General features: G+C 43.3%; 1 protein-coding gene across 1 annotated transcript; it reads left to right on the forward strand.

Moving 5' to 3' along the window:
• The first annotated feature begins 102 nt into the window (after window positions 1-102).
• Window positions 103-22,787, forward strand: LOC106580689 (WD repeat and FYVE domain-containing protein 1). The gene is made up of 12 exons (XM_014162021.3): window positions 103-325; window positions 9,565-9,632; window positions 9,775-9,848; window positions 10,060-10,114; window positions 10,855-11,005; window positions 11,157-11,269; window positions 17,189-17,315; window positions 17,717-17,822; window positions 18,205-18,306; window positions 18,672-18,802; window positions 19,014-19,122; window positions 19,620-22,787. The coding sequence occupies exons 1-12, from the start codon at window positions 189-191 to the stop codon at window positions 19,677-19,679; spliced, it is 1,233 nt and encodes a 410-aa protein (XP_014017496.1). The 5' UTR covers window positions 103-188; the 3' UTR covers window positions 19,680-22,787.
• Window positions 22,788-22,821: the final 34 nt, after the last annotated feature.

Here is a 22,821-nt window from a genome sequence, read left to right on the forward strand (position 1 = left end):
ATTGACTACACACGCCAGTACAGTAGTAAGCTGTATTTACCTCTAACGTTTGTTTACGGACCGCCATAATATTATAGTAGAAGAAGAAAATAAGGGATTTGCGCTGCTATTCTAGAGATTACGTTAATCCTACTCAACCTCTTAGCTGTCAGCTGATTGTCGAGTTGGGAGAAAAAGAAAACATAGCCATGGCGGCAGAGATTCATTCGAGGCCTCAAAGCGCAAGACCAGTTCTTCTAAATAAGATCGAAGGACACTCTGACGCGGTCAATGCTGCAGTTTTGATACCGAAAGAGGACGGAGTGATCACTGTTAGCGAGGACAGGTAGGTTGCCTGACGCCCCATTAGCTAGCACGCTAACTGTTATCCAGACAACATTAGCTGGCTAGCTTGTTAGCCTACTTACTAGGTTATCATTTGCCTGGGGACCAGACGGTGAATTTCTAAATACACCGTCTGGAACATCATGATAGTGTTTCATTCTGGAAATGGTTCTCTACAAGCAGGAATGTTGAATAAAATTATTTGAACTTCCTCTGCCGATTGTCCGCGATGTTGGTCCTTCAGCTGCTCGAAATATTTGACGAAATATCCACAGGAAAGTATTGTTTTGTCAACTTTTTGACGTTGAGATTTCTAACACCTGCAAGACCATAGAGATCCTATTAAATTACTAGAGGGGCTAGCTACAAAGATTTGTATAACTAACCCACGATTGACCAGATCCTGTCTTTCCAATGGGAGCAAATGAATCATAGTGGACAGAACAACCAAGGAGCTGGGCAGAGCCAAGCACGAGCTAATGAAATCCTATTGGCCCGTTTTAGCCTTTATTAGCATATTTCCGTCAGGGAATGCCTACTCTGAAGTGCGCGTATGTAATAACTAGCTGGGATGTGTGTTAGCTAGCACTCTAAACAATCTAAACAATGCATTTTTTAGACTTTACCCTTTGGCAAAGGGTAAAGTCTACAAAACACAGCTAGGCCAAAATTCGTCTCGTTCCATCTTTTCCCACTGTCCGCCACTGGGCTTCCTCCATCACCATATTTGGTAGTGAGTGGAAACGCCAACCGGATGCTTCACATTTATACATCTGGTGAAATATCTGGCTCATTGTTCTATCTGCTAGCTATGTCATAAACGGTCAAAGTTCCATTAATGGGGCGAAAATGGAAGCCATCTTCCTCGGGGAGAAATCCAAAAACCAGTCTAATTGGAATGAATGGCAGCTGAGATATAAGTGAGGCGTGATGTATCAGAAATTGTGTAATGGAATTTTTGTCAACCTAAAATATTGTCATAATTATAAATGCAGTTTATACATCTTTTATACACATTTCAGTATAAATAGCCTCAAAAATACATGTAAACAGACCATACATTTCTCAGATGTATTTTTCGTGGAATGCTGTGAGTGATATTATGATACAATATCAGTCAGTACTTGTTGCATTTACAACTTGTCTAAGTCCTATCATCAACTGATTTGAAACAGTTTGTGGCTGTGGTTGGACTGCATTGTTTGAATGGAATCAATCCTCTAAAACTGGCTAGCTAGCTAACACACATCCCAGCTAGCAATGAGGAATCGCCCCAGAAGCGATCTGATCGAATCGGCCCGGAATCGGGTATTGGACTTGGCCCGGAATCAAAATGAATGACTGCCCAGAATCGGCTCAAGTACATTGGGCCATTTCCGGCATCTTACTGGAATCCCCCCAGAAGCGGCCCAATGTCATTTTAAATAAATGAATACAAAATTACTTGATTTAGTCATTTTAAATATTATACATTTTATACATACAAATTATACCCATCCAAACATTTTTTTTAGTATTGTATTTATTTTTTACCCCCTTTTCATCATATCAAATTGTCTAGTCACACTGCTGCAACTCCTGTACGGCCTCGGGAGAGGCGACGGTCGAGAGCCGTGCGTCCACCGAAAAAGAACCCCCGCCAAGCCGCACTGCTTCTTGACACAATGCACGCTTAACCCAGAAGCCAACTGCATCAATGTGTCAGAGGAAACACCTGGTGACGTGTCAGCGTGCATGCACCTGGCCTGCCACAGGAGTCGCTACGGCACGATGGGACAAGGACATCCCGGCTGGCCAAACCCTCCCCTAACCCGGACGACGCTGAGCCAATTGTGCGTCACCTCATGGGTCTCCCGGTTGCGGCCGGCTGTGACACAGACAGGTATCGAACCACATCTGTAGCATCGCAGTTTTCACTGTGATGCAGTGTCTTAGACCGCTGCGCCTCTCAGGAGGCCCCAACCACAACGGTTTTAATTCTTATCAATTGACTTGCACAAAGTATCAAAATACTACTTAAACAGGACTCGTAAAGAATTACATTTAAATGTTATTTAAAAAATAAAAAAATATCACAGGAACAATGAGAAAATATGGATAAATAAATAATGAAATGTTAATTGTATAAAGCAGCCCATGTAATCATCTGCCTGAGAGTAGCCACAATAGGCCTGAGCCCCAAGTAATACATTTGGGCCAGATAACTCACACCGGAATCGGCTCCAGCTCAATCCCCGCATCCTAGCCATAAGTAATGCTGCTGAGGTCGGCCCAAACTCGGGCCACATGACGTCGGCCGAGTTTGACTCTCAGCCGAGTGCCCCGACTCTCAGCCGAAATCGGCCCAGATCCACTGCTAGCTGTGATACAGTGCAGATCAATTCTAACATTTCATTGTTTTACACATTTCTTATCACTGCACTGGCAAACCATGATTGACATTTGGACCATCGTAATTAGGTTAATGTCCATTTTAGTATTCTAATTCTATGTGCAATATTTTGGTTAGTATGCACGGTTTACATGCGTTTACTTCCGTCTTGTGCGTGTGCCTTCTGTCATGAGCAAAACACATTGATTACCACACACATAGACCCGTGTTTTTCAAGTCTGTTTAATAATACATTCAGGTGGATATTCTGTCTAAAATTTCGATCAATTGAGGGACCAACACCATGGACAATTGGCAGAGTAAATTTAAATATAATTTTATTCAACATTCGTGACAGACAAGGGACGTTTAGGATTTCTCTATGTAAATGTGCGTGGTGTTGTCTGCATAATTTTTTTATTTTAATTGTTTTACCCCCCCTTTTTCTCCCCAATTTTGTGGTATCAAATTGGTAGTAGTTACTGTCTTGTCTCATCGCTGCAACTCCCGTAACGGACTCAGGAGAGGCGAAGGTCGAGAGCCATGTGTTCTCTGAAACACAACCCAACCAAGCCGCACTGCTTCTTGACACAGCGCACATCCAACCCGGAAGCCAGCCGCACCAATGTGTTGGAGGAAACACCGTACACCTAGCGACCTGGTCAGCGTGCACTGCGCCCGGCCCGCCACAGGAGTCGCTAGTGCGCGATGAGACAAGGACATCCCTGCCGGCCAAACACTCCCTAACCTGGACGACGCTGGGCCAATTGTGCGCCGCCCCATGGGCCTCTCGGTCGCAGCCGGCTGCGACAGAGCCTGAGCTCGAACCCAGAATCTCTGGTGGCACAGCTAGCACTGTGATGCAGTGCCTTAGACCACTTGTCTACATAATTTGAGGACATCACCACGTTTCCGTGGCTAGGTTATCATCAAACTGACCAAACAGCTCGCTGTCCTCTGCCTAAATAGCCTGTAAACCAATTATTTATGTTTACACTAGATGACTGTTCTGAAGCCACCGTGATCCATCTTGGCACTCCCCCACCGTTGTAAAAAAATATTTTGGAAGCTATACAAAATGCATTTTGTTAAGGCTACCTTTGTTTTTGCCACTTTTATTCTATTACAGATACCTTTTAATGCATTTTTTTTTCAATTGTGTTATGTGAGCAAAACACAGTTATTTTTTAAAGTATAATTTTTAGATAATAATAATGTTACTGTCCCCACGTCATGCACCCCAAAAACGGAGGGGGCACAAAGTATGTGAGGATGGGTGGGTGGTGGTCCAGAGGGTGGCTAATACCCCCGTCTAAATATGCATCTTTGCTAAAAGATTGAAAGCGATGGGAGTCTTATTCAGTACATTTAGTAATTGCTGGCTTTTCTAAAGTCTACCAACCTTGCCAGCTAAAGATAGTTAGACAAGCTAGCTACTCTAACTTGATTGATAGCCTGAAATGACTGATTTGTAGCTGGTTATGAGGTTGGGAGATTGGGAACCTATCAGGGCTAGCTAAAGCCAAATTCATAAAAATGCTAGGTGGCTGGTAGTATGACAGAGAAACGACAACAAAAAATGAAACAATAAAATGTGTGTGCATTAGTACTAGTCAAAAGTTTGGACACACCTACTCATTCAGCTCTAATGAACTTATTCTCTGAAGCAGAAGTAACTCTGGGACTTCCTTTCCTGTGGCGTTCCTCATGAGAGCCGGTTTCTTCATCAGCACTTCATGATTTTGCGACTGCACTTGAAGAAACTTTCAAAGATCCTGACATTTTCCGGATTAACTGACCTTCTTGTCTTAAAGTAATGACGGACTGTCGTTTCTCTTTGCTTATTTGAGCTGTTCTTGCCATAATATGGACTTGGTCTTTTACCAAATAGGGCTATCTTCTGTATACCACCCCTACCTTGTCACAACACATCTGATTGGCTCGAACGCATTAAGAAGGAAAGAAATTCCACAAAGTAGCTTTTAACAAGGCAACCTGTTAACCTCTCTAGGGTCGGCGGGACGAAATCGTCCCACCTACTCAACAGCCAGTTGAATCCCGTGGCGCGTTATTCAAATACCTTAGAAATGCTATTACTTCAATTTCTCAAACATATGACTATTTTACACCATTTTAAAGACAAGACTCTCGTTAATCTAACCACACTGTCCGATTTCAAAAAGGCTTTACAATGAAAGCAAAACATTAGATTATGTCAGCAGAGTACCCAGACAGAAATAATCAGACACCCATTTTTCAAGCTAGCATATAATGTCACATAAACCCAAACCACAGCTAAATGCAGCACTAACCTTTGATGATCTTCATCAGATGACAACCCTAGGACATTATGTTATACAATACATGCATGTTTTGTTCAATCAAGTTCATATTTATATAAAAAAACTGCTTTTTACATTAGCATGTGACGTTCAGAACTAGCATACCCCCCGCAAACTTCCGGTGAATTTACTAAATTACTCACGATAAACGTTCACAAAAAACATAAATTATTGAAAGAATTATAGATACAGAACTCCTCTATGCACTCGCTATGCACTCGCTATGTCCGATTTTAAAATAGCTTTTCGGTGAAAGCACATTTTGCAATATTCTGAGTAGATAGCCCGGCATCACAGGGCTAGCTATTTAGACACCCACCAAGTTTAGCCCTGACCAAAGTCAGATTTACTATAAGAAAAATGTTATTACCTTTGCTGTTCTTCGTCAGAATGCACTCCCAGGACTTCTACTTCAATAACAAATGTTGGTTTGGTTCAAAATAATCCATAGTTATGTTCAAATATCCTCTGTTTTGTTCGTGCGTTCAAGATACTATCCGAATGGTAAAGAAGGGTGACGCGCACGACGCATTTCGTGACAAAAAATGTCAAAATATTCCATTACCGTACTTCGAAGCATGTCAACCGCTGTTTAAAATACATTTTTATGCCATTTTTCTCGTAAAAAAGCGATAATATTCCGACCGGGAAAGCGTGTTTACGTTCAAAGACGAAAGAAAATAAAACATGGGGTCGACTCGTGCACGAGCCTCAGTCTGATGGTACTCTGACAGGCCACTATCCAAACGCGCTGTTTTTCAGCCAGAGGCTGGAATTACATCATTCAGCTTTTTCCCGGGTTCTGAGAGCCTATGGGAGCCGTAGGAAGTGTCACGTTACAGCAAAGATCCTCAGTTTTCAATAAACAGAGCCAAGAAGAACAAGAACTTGTCAGACAGGCCACTTCCTGTAAGGAATCTTTTCAGGTTTTTGCCTGCCATATGAGTTCTGTTATACTCACAGACACCATTCAAACAGTTTTAGAAACTTTAGGGTGTTTTCTATCCAAAGCCAATTATGCATATGCATATTCTAGTTACTGGGCAGGAGTAGTAACCAGATTAAATCGGGTACGTTTTTTATCCGGCCGTGCAAATACTGCCCCCTATCCCCAACAGGTTAATTGAAATGCATTCCACGTGACTACCTCATGAAGCTGGTTGAGAGAATGCCAAGAGTGTGCAAAGCTCTCAGGCAAATGGTGGCTACTTTAAAAATATATATTTTGATTTGTTTAACCCTTTTTTTGGTTACTACATGATTCCATATGTGTTATTTCATAGTTTTGATGTCTTCACTATTATTCTACAATGTAGAAAATTAGTAAAAATATAGAACCCCTTGAATGAGTAGGTGTTTCCAAACTTTTGACTGGTACTGTGTGTATATGTTTCCAACAGTCTTGAAGAAGTCAAAAATTACTTAAATACATGTCATTTTTTTCAAAACATTTAAAATGAAATACTATAGAATTCCATTCATTCCAATGGAGGCATGCTCCTTCTGGGGAGTGCCAATATAGCTGATCAATGGCTTTAAAGCCTCTCTTTGGCCAATACATAGCATCAGCAATCCAGGGTTTATATACATTATTGCTGTAAACAATGGCTTGTTGCGGGACGAATCAACTTCGCTCCAAGAGGCTACTGCCTAAACAGTTTACAGCTTTCGTAGGTGTTAGCTATAGCAAATAGTGTTTCTTTATTGATTTAGAAAGTTAGCTAGCTAATGGGTATGGAATGCATATCCTCAGGGCATAACATTGATGTGTGTAACGTTAGCTAGCTAACTGCGTAATCCTGATTTTTGTGCGAGTTGGTGTACATTTGGCTACCTGTTATCTGCACTACATACTCAGGCTGGGGATTGCCAGAGACCTCACAATACGATATTAGCACGATTCGTAGGTTACGATATGTATTGCGATTAGATACTTTGATTTTATTGCGATTCGAGGTTCCAAACATATTGCTTGCCATATGTCTGCTGCAGAGGGACGAGGAGAGCAATGAGAAAATTAGTTTTGATCAGTCAGGGAAATAAGTGCTGAAAACCAATGGGCTCCCTATTTTAAAAAGAGGTAGAACAAGCTATGAAGGAACAATACTGGAGTTTTGGTACAGCAAACTAGCACATAAATAATATTGTGATATTGTCAAAACGATACGATTATACCGTCAAAAATATTACTACTACATACCCAACGGTCACCATTAAATTAGTGGTATGCACTGTGAATCAATTGACAAGTGTTACTGCCACCTCCAACCCCAATTGCAGTTGAAAATGGTTTTGTTTAGTCATTTTGTCACCCCCTGACCTATAACCACACTATTTAGACACAAAAGAGAGATGTAAGCCTAAACACCTTCCTGCAAAAAGTAATACATAAATGGTGAGTAAGAGCGAGTAGCATGGTCACTTCTCTCTAGAGCGGATGCCATCCTCTTCTGGTCAACTTTAGGGCACCAGGCCTAGATCAGAGCAAATTAATGTTAATAAACAGATCACTGACCATTTCGAATCCCACCGTACCTTCTCCGCTGTGCAATCTGGTTTTCGAGCTGGTTACGGGTGCACCTCTGCCACGCTCAAGGTACTAAACGATATCATATCCGCCATTGATAAAAGACAGTACTGTGCAGCCGTCTTCATCGACCTGGCCAAGGCTTTCGACTCTGTCAATCACCGTATTCTTATCGGCAGACTCAACAGCCTTGGTTTCTCAAATGCCCCGTCTGGTTCACCAACTACATCTCAGACAGTTCAGTGGGTCAAATCGGAGGGCCTGTTGTCCGGACCTCTGGCAGTCTCTATGGGGGTAGCACAGGGTTCAATTCTCAGGACGACTTTTCTCTGTATATTAGCGATGTCGCTCTAGCTGCTGGTGATTCTCTGATCCACCTCTACGCAGATGACACCATTCTGTACACATCTGGCCCTTCTTTGGACACTGTGTTAACTAACCCCCAAACGAGCTTCAATGCCATTCAACACTCCTTCCGTGGCCTCTACCTGCTCTTAAACGCTAGTAAAACCAAATGCATGCTTTTCAACCATTCGCTGCCTGCACAATTAGCATCACTACTCTGGACGGTTCTGACTTAGAATATGTGGACAACTACAAATACCTAGGTGTCTGGCTAGACTGTAAACTCTCCTTCCAGACTCATATTTACACATCTCCAATCCAAAATTAAATCTAGAATCGGCTTCCTATTTCGCAACAAAGCCTCCTTCACTCACGCCTCCAAACATACCCTCATAAAACTGACTTTCCTACCGATCCTCCACTTCGGCGAAGTCATTTACAAAATAGCTTCCAATACTCTACTCAGCAAACTGGAGGCAGTCTATCACAGTGCTATCCGTTTTGTTACCAAAGCCCCTTATACCACCCACCACTGCAACCTGTACACTCTAGTCGGCTGGCCCTCGCTACATATTCGTCGCCAGACCCACTGGCTCCAGGTCATCTATAAGTCTATGCTAGGTAAAGCTCCGCCTTATCTCAGCTCACTGGTCACGATAACAACACCCACCTGTAGCACGCGCTCCAGCAGGTATATCTCACTGGTCATCCCCAAAGCCAACACCTCCTTTGGCCGCCTTTCCTTCCAGTTCTCTGCTGCCATTGACTGGAACGAATTGCGAAAATCGCTGAAGCTGGAGACCTATATTTCCCTCACTAACTTTAAGCATCAGCTATCTGAGCAGCTAACCGATTGCTGCAGCTGTACATAGCCCATCTATAAATAGCCCACCCAATCTACCTACCTCATCCCCACGTTGTTTTTATTTACTTTTCTGCTCTTTTGCACACCAGTATTTCTACTTGCACATCACCATCTGCTCATCTATCACTCCAGTGTTAATTTGCTAAATTGTAATTACTTCGCTACTATGGCCTATTTACTGCCTTACCTCCTCATGCCATTTGCACACACTGTATATAGACTTGTTTTTCTTCTATTGTGTTATTGACTGTACGCTTGTTTACTCCATGTGTAACTCTGTGTTTGTGTCGCACTGCTTTGCTTTATCTTGGCCAGGTCGCATTTGTAAATGAGAACTTGTTCTCAACTAGCCTACCTGGTTAAATAAAGGTGAAATAAAAATGTGGCGGTCATGCTTGGTCAATTGTACATTGAGGAGCAATATCCTGAGCAAGGTATAGAGACAATTGAAAGCTCTGGAGCAACACCTTTCCCTGTCAACAATAGGATTAGCTTTCTCATGGTTGAAGAGATAAGGAAGGTTTTTGAGGAAGGGAGAATCAAATAATGAGATGTTGGTTCAGTATTCTTTATTATATGTCTCATGACTGGACTGTTGTAATGGCACTGTACTCTCCTTTTGTGTCACGGGTCACAATGATCTTGTGGCTTGAGAATTTCATGGCGTTATAAAATTGTGTTGCAATAGATGAACTGATGTTTTTATACAGACCTTTTCCTCCCAAGTAGTCCAAGTTACCAAGAGGGCACTTGAAGTTTGAATATGACATTTCCTGTGTCCTATGTCCAGAACTATCCGGGTATGGCTGAAGAGAGACAGTGGACAGTACTGGCCCAGCATCTACCACACGGTCTCCTGTAAGTACCACAACCGATTTAGAAGTAGGCCTTAGTTGACACATCCAGTAGATGCTAAAAATAGCTGAAGCGTATACTACTGAATCAAAACATTGGCCATACACAATTGTTTTTCGCTGCATATTTTTCTTCTCTGTACTAGCGCCGTGCTCCTGTATGTCGTACCACCATGACAGCAGGCGCATCTTCATAGGGCAGGACAACGGGGCCATTGTGGTGAGTGAGCTAAAGCCTTAAAGATGACCTCATGCTTAAACTCTTGTCTGGCTGTGTTTGACTGGACTCATAACATACCATTCTTGTTCACACTGACCCTTTTTCCAATGTTTCCCTGCTTTGAATGAGAATCCAGCTACAAGTATGACGTTACATGGAATAAGAGTGGGACTGGTAGCAGATTTTTATTATTGTTTGGTGGTCCTAACAGGAATTCCTTCTGTCTGAAGATTTCAACAAGATGAACCATGTGAAGACCTATCCTGGTGAGATCTGAGAGGGGGTTTACTGCCTTTACAAAGCAAATGACTACTAAGAAGCTTTGGTGATGTTAGACATGATCTCTAGTGTTCAGTAATGGAGTATTGTGTATCAGTAATGCTATAATGATCTGCTATTTCAGTGATCATTCCTCTTTAGTGTGTATTAGATGTGTGTGTGTCTTGTCTACTGGGCTGTGTTCTGCATCCTCGCCCAGTCCCATAAGAAATCATCTGGTCCCTACACAGCATGCTTCTGGGCAAATGTCCCTCTGTGGACTCAAACAGGAAATAGAGGCTGATGTCATTGCTGCCTAGAACACATGCATACACACACAGACCCAGACCCACAGTGTAAGAGGAGAAAGTAATCATTGTCCAAGCAATCATTGCTTGATGATCCACCACCAGATATTGGCTGATTATTATTAGGTTATTACAGTCCCCTTCCCCCAGGCTCAGTGAATATGATATCTGTGACTAACAGCCTGGACCTTACTCTCATCACTGGAAAATCCCTGCTTTTGGAAACTTGAGTTTTCAGCATTAGATGCCAAAAAAACAGATGTCACTGTGGAAGTTTCCAGCAGTTCTCTTTCAGCAGAGAAAATGACCCCAGAACAGAAAAGCTCCATTAAATGGTTTATAGTAATTTAACTCGCTCAAACCTTTTGCAGAAAGTTGAATGTAGAATGACTAAAACATTTGTGCGTGTATGTATTTAACCCATTTGTGTGTGTGTCCAGCCCATCAGAACCGTGTGTCAGACATGGTGTTTTCTCTGGAGAGCGAGTGGGTGGTGAGCACCGGACATGACAAGAGTGTGAGCTGGATGTGCACCCAGAGCGGCAGTATGCTGGGACGCCACTACTTCGGCTCCTGGGCCTCCTGTCTACAGTATCCTTCTCTCTGTGTGTGTGAGAGAGCTGGACAGGTGTCAGTTTGCATTGTGATGTTTATATGCTTAAGAATTACTTCTTGGGTCAAAGGTCACTTCCTGTCTGTCCTATGTGCCCTTCCTCTGTATCTTCCTTGACTCCGTGTCTAGGTATGACAATGACACCCAGCATGCCTTTATAGGGGACCACTCAGGACAGATCACCCTGCTGAAACTGGAGAGACAGACCTACTCCACCGTCACCACACTGAAGGGCCACGAAGGTAACATACACATCACAGGAGGTTGGTGGCACCTTAATTGGGGAGGACTGACTGGAGCGGAATTAGTGGATTGGTATCAAACACATGGTTTCCAGGTGTTTGATGCCATTCCACTCGCTCTGTTCCAGCCATTATTCTGAGCCGTCCTCCCCTCAGCAGCCTCCTCTGCTACACACACATGGACACACGTATTCTGTACATCTGCCTATGCACAATTTGGAAACGGACACCGCAAACTGCTCAAATGCCAACTGGCAATCATTTTAAAAAGAGGAAATGTTGGTAGCAGATTGTATGGCGCTATACTGTATCGTCATGCAGTGTGGTAACAGTTTTGCAGTGCTGTGATTTTCTCTCACTCTGGTTGCCTGTGGTTTCTTTAATCATTTCCCTGTGATTCACCCCAACCTTCTAAAATCCAGTACAATTTTATGTGTCACGTGCATTGTGAACAACAAGTATAGACTAACAGTGAAATGCTTACCGATGGGCCCTTCCCAACAATACAGAGAGAAAAAAGAGAAATAATAATATAAGGAATAAATACACAACGAGTAAAAGATAACTTGGGTTTATACACGGGGTACCGAGCCGATGTGCGGGAGTACGAGGTAATTGAGGTCGATACTTTTGTATGTATTGTGTATGTGGACACCCCTTCATATTAGTGGATTTGGCTATTTCAGCCACACCCGTTGCTGACAGGTGTATAAAATCCAGCACACAGCCATGCAATCTCCGTAGACAAACACTGGCAGTAGAATGGCCTTACTGAAGATGTCAGTGACTTTCAATGTGGCGCCGTCATAGGATACCACCTTTCCAAGTCAGTTTGTGAAATTTCGGCCCTGCTAGAGCTTCCCCGGTCAACTGTAAGTGCTGTTATTGTGAAGTGGAAACGTCTATGAGCAGCAACAGCTCAGCCGCGAAGTGATAGGCCACACATGCTCACAGAACAGGACCGCCAAGTGCTGAAGCGCGTAGCACGTAAAAATCATCTGTCCTCGGTTGCAACACTCACTACCGAGTTCAGAACTGTCTCTGGAAGCAACGTCAGCACAATAACTGTTTGTCAGGAGCTTCATGAAATGGGTTTTCATGGCCGAGCAGCCGCACACAATCCTAAGATCACAATGCGCAGTGCCGAGTGGTGTAAAGTTCACCGCCATTGGACTCTGGAGCAGTGGAAATGCGTTCTTTGGAGTGATGAATTACGTTTATCATCTGGCATTCCGATGGATGAATCTGGGTTTGGCGGATGCCAGGAGAACGCTACCTGCCTCAATGCATAGTGCCAACTGTAAAGTTTGGTGGAGGAATAATGGTCTGGGGCTGTTTTTAATGTTTTGGGATAGTTCCAGTGAAGGGAAATCCTTAATGCTACAGCATCGGTGACATTCTAGATCAGGGCTGCCTAACACTCTCTTCCTGGAGAACTACTGTCCTGTTGGTTTTCAGTCCAACCCTAATTTAACACACCTGATTCTACTAATTATCTGCTCAACAAGACCTTAACTAGCTGAATCAGATATGCTAAATTAGGGTTGGACTGAAAAGCTACAGGACAGTAGATCTCCAGGAAGAGGGTTGGGCAGCCCTGTTCTAGATGATTCTTGCAACCGTTTGGGAAGGCCCTTTCCTGTTTCAGCATGACAATGCCCCTGTGCACAAAGCAAGGTCCATACAGAAATGGTGGATGAACTTGACTTAATTGCCCAAATCATTGCCCAACCTCACTAATGCTCTTGTGGCTGGATGGAAGCCAGTCCCCTCAGCAATGTTCCAACATCTAGTGGAAAGCCTTCCCAGAAGAGTGGAGGCTGTTATAGCAGCAAAGGGGGGACCAACTCCATATTAATGCCCATGATTTTCGAATGAGATGTTTGACGAGCAGATGTCCACATACTTTTGGTCACACAGTGCCCTCCACTAATATTGGCACCCTTGGTAAATATGAGCGAAACGGACTGTGAAAAAAATGTCTGCCATTTATCCTCTTGGTCTTTCATTCAAAATATTCACAAAAATCAAACCTTTTAATTGTAATAAAATGATATTTATTGGCACCCCTAGAAATTCTTGTGTAAAATCGAACTGAAGTATATTCCCATTCATATTTTACGTTTTTAAGTTCACCTGAGGGATTAGGAACACTTAAGTGGTAAGTCATGACTTCCTGTTTTCCTGGGGTATAAATATGAGGTGTCACACAGGCTAAGATCCCATAGTCATTCATCACTATGGGAAAGACCCGAGAATACAGTAATGATGTGCGACAAAATGATGTTGAGCTGCACAAATCAGGAAGTGGCTATAAGAAAATAGCTCAACGGTTGAAAATGCCCATTTCCAGTATCAGGGCAATAATTTAAGAAGTTTAAAGCAACAGGAGATGTTAACAATCGGCCTGGAAGAGGACATGTCTATATTGACCCCACGCACAGTGAGGAGGATGGCTAGAGTGGCCAAAAAATCTCCAAGGATCACAGCTAGAGAATTGCAGATGTTAAGTTGGGTGTTGGGGTCAAAAAGTCTCCAAAACTACGATCAGATGCCACCTACATAACCACAAGTTGTTTAGGGGGGGGGGGGGGGTTGCTTAAAAAAGCCTTTGCTGTCATCAAACAACAAACTCAAGTGCCTACAATTTGCCAAACATTACTGGAACTTTCAATGGGACTGGGTTATATTGTCAGATTAGACCAAAATAGAGCTTTTTGGAAACAAACACCAGAGGTGGGTTTGGCGTAGTACCTCATCCCCACTGTGAAGTATGGTGGTGGATCTTTGTGGAGCTGTTTTTCTTCCAAAGGCCCTGGACAACTTGTTACGATACATGGTATCATGGACTCCAAGTACCAGAAGATATATTAAATCAAAACCTCACTGCCTCTGCTAGGAAGCTTAAACTGGGCTGTGGTTGGAACTTCCAGCAGGACTATGATCCAAAGCACACCTCAAAATAAACACAAAAATGGTTCACTGACCACAGAATCAAGGTTTTGCCATGGCCATCCCAGTCCCCTGACCTAAACCCCATAGAACACCCGTGGGATGAGCTGAAGAGGAGAGTCTACAAGCGTGGACCTCGGGATCTGGACATATTCTGTATGGAGGAATGTTCTGCGATCCCTTGCCGTGTGTTCTCCAACCTCATTATGCATTATTATAGGAGAAGACTCAGAGTTATCTTGGCAAAGGGAGGTTGCACAAAGTATTGAATGAAGGGGTGCCATTTTATGATATTTTTTTCAATTATTTTACTATAAAGCTTTGATTTTTGTGAATATTTTGAATATTTTGAATTAAATAATAATAATAATAATAATAATAAAGTGACAAGGCAACAGGATACAGTGAGGGGGAAAAAGTATTTGATCCCCTGCTGATTTTGTACGTTTGCCCACTGACAAAGAAAGTCTATAATTTTAATGGTAGGTTTATTTGAACAGTGAGAGACAGAATAACAACAACAAAATCCAGAAAAACGCATGTGAAAAATGTTATAAATTGATTTGCATTTTAATGAGGGAAATAAGTATTTGACCCCCTCTCAATCAGAAAGATTTCTGGCTCCCAGGTGTCTTTTATACAGGTAACGAGCTGAGATTAGGAGCACACTCTTAAAGGGAGTGCTCCTAATCTCAGCTTGTTACCTGTATAAAAGACACCTGTCCACAGAAGCAATCAGTCAATCAGATTCCAAACTCTCTACCATGGCCAAGACCAAAGAGCTCTCCAAGGATGTCAGGGACAAGATTGGAATGGGCTACAAGACCATCGCCAAGCAGCTTGGTGAGAAGGTGACAACAGTTGGTGCGACTATTCGCAAATGGAAGAAACACAAAATAACTGTCAATCTCCCTCGGCCTGGGGCTCCATGCAAGATTTCACCTCGTGGAGTTGCAATGATCATGAGAATGGTGAGGAATCAGCCCAGAACTACACGGGAGGATCTTGTCAATGATCTCAAGGCAGCTGGGACCATAGTCACCAAGAAAACAATTAGTAACACACTATGCCATGAAGGACTGAAATCCTGCAGCGCCAGCAAGGTCCCCCTGCTCAAGAAAGCACATATACATGCCCGTCTGAAGTTTGCCAATGAACATCTGAATGATTCAGAGGACAACTTGGTGAAAGTGTTGTGGTCAGATGAGACCAAAATGGAGCTCTTTGGCATCAACTCAACTCGCTGTGTTTGGAGGAGGAGGAATGCTGCCTATGACCCCAAGAACACCATCCCCACCGTCAAACATGGAGGTTGAAACATTATGCTTTGGGGGTGTTTTTCTGCTAAGGGGACAGGACAACTTCACCGCATCAAAGGGACGATGGATGGGGCCATGTACCGTCAAATGTTGGGTGAGAACCTCCTTCCCTCAGCCAGGGCATTGAAAATGGGTCGTGAATGGTTATTCCAGCATGACAAATGACCCAAAACACACGGCCAAGGCAACAAAGGAGTGGCTCAAGAAGAAGCACATTAAGGTCCTGGAGTGGCCTAGCCAGTCTCCAGACCTTAATCCCATAGAAAATCTGTGGAGGGAGCTGAAGGTTCGAGTTGCCAAACGTCAGCCTCGAAACCTTAATGACTTGGAGTAGATCTGCAAAGAGGAGTGGGACAAAATCCCTCCTGAGATGTGTGCAAACCTGGTGGCCAACTACAAGAAACGTCTGACCTCTGTGATTGCCAACAAGGGTTTTGCCACCAAGTACTAAGTCATGTTTTGCAGAGGGGCCAAATACTTATTTCCCTCATTAAAATGCAAATCATTTTATAACATTTTTGACATGCGTTTTTCTGGAATTTTTGTTGTTGTTATTCTGTCTCTCACTGTTCAAATAAACCTACCATTAAAATTATAGACTGATATTTTTTTGGTCAGTGGGCAAACGTACAAAATCAGCAGGGGATCAAATACTTTTTTCCCTCACTGTAGATAATTAAGCAATAAGTCCCGAGGTGGTGTGGTATATGAACAATATACCACAGCTTAAGGCTGTTCTTATGCATGACGCACTGCGGAGTGCCTGTATACAGGCCTTAGCCGTTGTATATTGGCCATATACCACAAACCCACGAGGTGCCTTAATGCTATTATGTACTGGTTACCAACGTAATTAGACAGTAAAAATAAATGTTTTATCATACCTGTGGTATACGGTCTGATATACCATGGATCTCAGCCAATCAGCATTCAGGCTCAAACCACCCAGTTTATAATAAACATACCATGGCATTGTTGAATACTCATTTCGGATTGGCTTTAAGGGCATTCTAGAGCATGCATTATTTCCCTATAACGCACAGTAGAATTCAATGGCTATAGTTCATTTTGACATGTTCTATGTGTTCATCGGTAAATAAGGTAAGTTCTACTCTGCTAGCGCGTCGTGGAACACACATTCCACGTCGTTGATTATTTTCCATTGAACATTGAACACCACGTTGATTATCCTTTACATAGCAGTAGCGTATGTGATGAGTCAAAAGAGTGAAGAAAGGGTAACTGCAGATAACCAATAGCTACCTGGAGTAACTGTTTAGCAGTCTTATGGCTTGGAGGTAGAGGCTGGGATGTTCAGGGTCCCGTTGGTTCCAGACTTGGTGCATAGGTACCGCTTGCTGTGCAGTAGCAGAGAGAACAGTATGACTTGGGCGGCTGGAGTCTGACAATTTTATTATGGCCTCCCACTGACACCTCCTGGTATAGAGGTCCTGGATGGCAGGGAGCTTGGCCCCAGTGAATGTACCCTCTGTAGCACCTTGCTGTTGGCTGCCAAGCAGTTCCCATACCAAGCAGTTCCCATACCAACCACCAGTCTGTTGTGTCATAACTTCCTGTTCTCACCCCCCTTTCTCACTTCCTACTTCCTATTATCCTTTTGTCACCCCCCCCCCCCCCCCTCTCTCAGGTAGTATTGGAGCTCTTTGGTGGGATCCTGTTCAGAGGCTTTTGTTCTCAGGAGCGTCTGACCACAGTGTCATCATGTGGGACATCGGGGGCCGCAAGGGAAGAACACTACTGCTCCAGGGACACCAGTAAGAGGGAGGGAGGGAGGGAGTGTCATCCAGTGCATATGCTTATCAGTAGCAGGGCTCTGTAGGTTAGCACCAGCTGTCTGTAGGTTAGCACCAGCTGTCTGTAGGTTAGCACCAGCTGTCTGTAGGTTAGCACCAGCTGTCTGTAGGTTAGCACCAGCTGTCTGTAGGTTAGCACCAGCTGTCACAGGGAGCTGTTCACCACGTATTGTTTTAGTTGTATGTTATGTTCTGTGAACTCAGATGGCGTAGCTATCAGACCAAGTCAGTGGAGTTCCTCTGAACTTCTGTCATTATGTTAATACATTAAACAAGTCAGCTGTCTGGGATTCTTTGGAAGATCACTCTGAATATTCTCTACGTTATTCCTTCTCTCTCTTCCTCTCTTTCCCCGTCTCCAGTGAACGAGTGCAGGCGGTGCGCTACCTGCAGCTGACTAGACAGCTGGTGTCCTGTTCTGCAGATGGGGGCGTCACAGTGTGGAACATGGACACTCCCAGAGAAGAGGTAAGTACAGTATGTCAGGAACCAGGAATTCATCTCAATGCCTCTCTTCACCTTCTACTGTCCTTAGAGTAAGGGTGGGCAAACTTTCTAGCCCCAAAAAATAGAACAAAAAACATGCCGTAGTTTGCCCACCTCTGCCTTAGAGGCTGCTGAACTCCCAATCTCCTTGGTTACGCAGCATCACCAACTCCCTACTGCCCTCTGGTGTTGAAAGTTCAGTACCGCTACAAAGTAGCATCTCTGTTCCTGCTTGACTCTCTCTCTCTCTCTCTCTGTCTCTGTCTCTGTCTCTGTCTCTGTCTCTGTCTCTGTCTCTGTCTCTGTCTCTCTCTCTGTCTCTCTCTCTGTCTGTGTGTGTGTGTTCCTGCTTGACTCTCTACAGGCTCCTCAGTGGTTGGACAGTGACTCATGTCAGAAATGTGAGCAGCCTTTCTTCTGGAACGTCAAACAGATGTGGGACTCAAAGACCATTGGGCTTCGGCAGGTGAGAGAGCAGGCAGCATCTGGTGTAGTCCAGAGCCTTGTATAGAGACTATACTACATAGCCATTACTGTTGTAAGAATTGCCTTGTAACTGTATAATAGTAATGGTAGAAATACAGGAACTAGGAGTGATCAGTCCATATTCTTTGAGCCTTGGCTAATGCTGATGTGGTACTCTAAAACCATTGGGCTTCGGCAGGTGAGAGGGCAGGCAGCCACTTGTGTAGCCATTACTGAAACACAAATATCCTTGTGACTATAGTAGTGGTAGAAATACAGATACAGGCATATAGAAATACAGGAACTAGGAGTGATCAGTCTTTATTATTTGACCCTTGGCTAACCCTCATGTGTTTCCTGGTTCAGCACCACTGCAGGAAGTGTGGCAAGGCGGTGTGTGGGAAGTGTAGTTCCAAGCGCACTACATACCCTGTGATGGGCTTTGAGTTCCAGGTGCGAGTGTGTGACACCTGCTACGACACCATCAAGGACGAGGAGTGAGTAATAAAAACATGCCAAAACAATCTTAACTAAGTCGCTCTGGTTAACCGTGTCAGCTAATTGACTCAAATGTACTGTCAATATAATAATACTGTAACGGAGTATAATAAAAATGTGTGACTTAGATTTTACTTTTGTCTTCTTCATCCCACCCCCTCATTCCTTGCTACTTGTTGTCCTCACGTACCACTTTGTCTCGTCTTCCAGTCGCACTGCGTTAGCAACGTTCCATGAGGGGAAGCACAACATAGCCTTTATGGACATGGACCCTTCCAGAGGCCTGATGGTGACCTGTGGCAGCGACCGTGTCATCAAGGTCAGACATACTATCAGCCCTGATCACTGACTGGTGGTCAGATGGACAGTCCCTGATCAATGGGGATTAAACTCAATACTATTACATTTTTTTTAATATGCTTGGGAAGTGAAAATGTTCTAGAATGTCATAAAGTAAACATTAATGGAGACATATTGCAGTTTTGGAGACGGCATAGCCTTTTATTAGCAAAGAGATTTACAGTGGCTAGTTAACAGTAAGTAAGTGAATTGTTTCGCCCCAAAGTTAGCCAAGATTATTAGCTAGCCAGCTAAAATAGTTTCCAGTTAGCAAAATAGTGTTAGGAAAGATTGCTAACTACATTAGCTCTGCCTTGTCTCCAAAAATTACAAGGTGTCGGTTGTTTACATTTCACCATTGTGACGTGCATCCATGCGTATCCACTTTCTTTGTGTAGTAATGTCATCTTTCCATATTCATACATCTGTATTTCATCGGACTTTACTGACTCTCTGATTGGCTCTTTCTTTCGACAGATATGGGACATGACGCAAGTGGTTGGCTGTAGCATAGCAACAGGCTTTTCCCCACGTTGATTAACCCCTGCCCCCGATCGGCCCCCAAACTCTGTCCTCTGCACTACTGACAGGTGTCTCTGTCCTTGGGACCTCTGTTGCAATGACAACTCCTCTGTCTCATCCTTCTGGCTCCTCTTCTCTGTCTGGCTGCTTCTGTTCTCTCACGTCTCACTGGACGTTTGGATGAAGATACGTGTATGCTGTGTAAGTGGGTGTTTACTAGTGTTGGTAACCCTTCGCTTGATTTGGTGTCAGTTTTGTACGAGAGAAGTTAAGTCTCAAATGTGTCTCAGGTCTAACTTCCAGTGTGTACCCGTTCAGTGGAGCTCCAAGCACAAGGTTCTAGCGTGCGTGCGTGCGTGGAAGGAGCAGTGTTGGTGTTTTGTGTTGACGTATGTTAGACTTCTGTCAGGTTTCTTTGACAAAGTGGGTCACACTTCTCTTGCACTGTAACATTGGACTGCTAACACCCATCATCCACAATGCCCTGCCCAACAGACACACAGGGCTCTCCTATTGGCTGCTGACTTCAACTTTCTACATTTGAAATATTGCAAATACTAACCATTACAACACTGCTTTTATATATGCATAGTGTGTACAGTATGAGATGCAGTGTACTTATCGCTGTATGTCCCGCAATGATCATGAGGTCAGTTTCTCTCTTTCTCGCTAGTCCTTTTCTTTCCCCCTCTCTCTTTCTTGTTCCCTCTTCACTAGTTGGCCTTAAACTCACTTGTTTGTCTCAGGAGGAGGAGATGGAAGAGTCATTAGCCGGCATGGCTGTATGTGCCAGATTGACGCTCGAGCCGTCGGCATGACAACCCTTGCCGAGCCGTAGGCACAGCTGTTCTCCCCCAGACATTGTCCAACTTCACCTCAGACACACCTAAAACATCTTTTGTCAATTTTCTGTACGGATATCACTTCTAGTCCTGATAACCAAGACCCCATACTCTATTGCCTTTGCGATAAGTTACAATTATTTTGCGTATAATGAAAACGGTGTAAGGTTTTGAACAAGAGGTTTTTGTTTGGCTTTTGCTCTATTTAGACAGGCACTTAGGTACTGAAATGGTACTGTATAAAAGTCAATGTAGCACTAGTTCCCATGCACGCTGATGTTTTACACTGTTTCTTCTCACTGTGGGTTTGTGGGTAAAATTAGAAGCTGCTTGCATTTCCTCTAAGGCCTTAAGAGAGCGGGACGCCCCAAGCCTTCTAGAACCTTCAAACTGTTCACAACTCTTCTCACACGTACGCACATACACACTGCTCTGTAGCACAGCTGCATTTTTCACTTAACCGTCACCCATGAATACTTAGCATTCAACACTATTGACTTGCTTCTATTTCCCAGTCACTCTCCCGCTCTGTTTTGTTTCCAGAGCCCAAGAAGGTTCTCCACTGCACTGAAATGCACTAAATGTGGTTTAGAGAGCAGATGTGCTGTGCATTTAAAAAAAAAAAAAAACGTTTTTGTAAGTTTGCATTTTGGGGGATTTGCTTCATTACGGCTCGATTTACATGGCGTCCTTAAACTGGTAAATATTTGGCTAATTTGTGGTAGGTTAGACTAACACTTGCCTTAAGGTAAAACTGAACATGACGTGGGAGTTGTGATTTTTTTCAAATGTAATCCCATTCCAGGTTTGATCACCTAGTGTATAATATTTATATTTGTAGCAATGTGTTTCTGGTTGTTTACGTCATGTACACTTCATGTATAGGATGACGGTGGTGAGTTCACACAGGATGATGTCACCGAGAAATCTGTCACAGATATGCTTACCATGTCATGTCAGAAACATGATGACATCTCTGGGAGACATGTTTATGTCACAGAGAGGTGTTGTCACAAAAATGTCTTTATGATGTCATCACAGAGATACAGGGGTGTTCATGTCACAGAGGGACATGGTGAGGTCACAGAAGCGACAGGTATCCTAGCGGTTAAGAGCGTTGGGCCAGTAACTGAAAGGTCGCTGGTTCGAATCCCCGAGCCGACTAGGTGAAAAATCTGTCAACGTGCCCGTTAGCAAGGCGCTTCACCCTAGTTGCTCTGGATGAGAGCGTCTGCAAAATGACTAAAATGTAAAGTACAGTCATCAGGGATGTGCCGTGTTCTTGGGGACACTTTTACTACAGTACAATCAAGGCTCAAGTTCAGCTTTTTTTTAAATTGTGTTAGATCAAAAGAAATCTCTGGTGCTCTGTAAACATGACCCTAACCTTAACCCTCTGCGTTATAGAGGGTACCTGAGGTTATAGAGGGTACCTGAGGTTATAGAGGGTACCTGAGGTTATAGAGGGTACCTGAGGTTATAGAGGGTACCTGAGGTTATAGAGGATACCTGAGGATATAGAGGGTACCTGGGACAGTTAACTGGAGTCCCAGTGATTTTTGCTCCCAACTAGATGAATTCCATTATGAGGAGTAACCAAGAGCCAGTAACGTTTAGAAGCTAACATTTGTGATTCCCTCCACATATTGTTCCCACCACATTTGTGATCAATACTATTCTCTAGGTATGTTGGTTTGTAATGAAGTATAAGTCTGTTTGATGGGTTGATCCCATGAAGAAGAATTTATATACTTTTTACATGATTAGTTTTACAGTTATTTGTAATCTCTGGTTCTTTTCATCATATGGTGGTCATACATGTAATTTGACTAAACCCCATCCACATTTTCACACAGGTATAAAATAGTAAGATCTCAAACTGGAGCTGTATCTAGCAGAGGAGACTAGTGGGAGGAGCTATAGGAGGACCGGCTCATGGAATTGATGGAACGGAGTCAAACGTGGTTTCCTTATCTTTGTGTTTAAAACCGTTTCATTTATGCCATTTCAGCCATTCCTATAGCTCCTCCCACCAGCCTCCTCTGAATTCTACAGTTTACCTTCTCTATTACTCTTTAACCTCTTTGTTGTCATTTTGTCATACTGCTCGTAAATAATCTTGTTTTTCCGACCATTGTTGTATATCTTTAATAATTGTATTTTTAAAGAGAAACTCTTGATAATATTGACAGTACTGACTTTAGTCTCCATGTGGCACTCTGTTCTGTCACGGTGAAGAAAGAAATGAAAGCTTAATAAAGATATCCATTCAGACCTGTTATTCAGTCTATAACTCTTGTGTTGGATGCCTCCCG

The sequence above is a fragment of the Salmo salar genome, chromosome 20 (assembly GCF_965601325.2).
Source record: "Salmo salar chromosome 20, fSalSal1, whole genome shotgun sequence".
Lineage (NCBI taxonomy): Eukaryota > Metazoa > Chordata > Actinopteri > Salmoniformes > Salmonidae > Salmo > Salmo salar.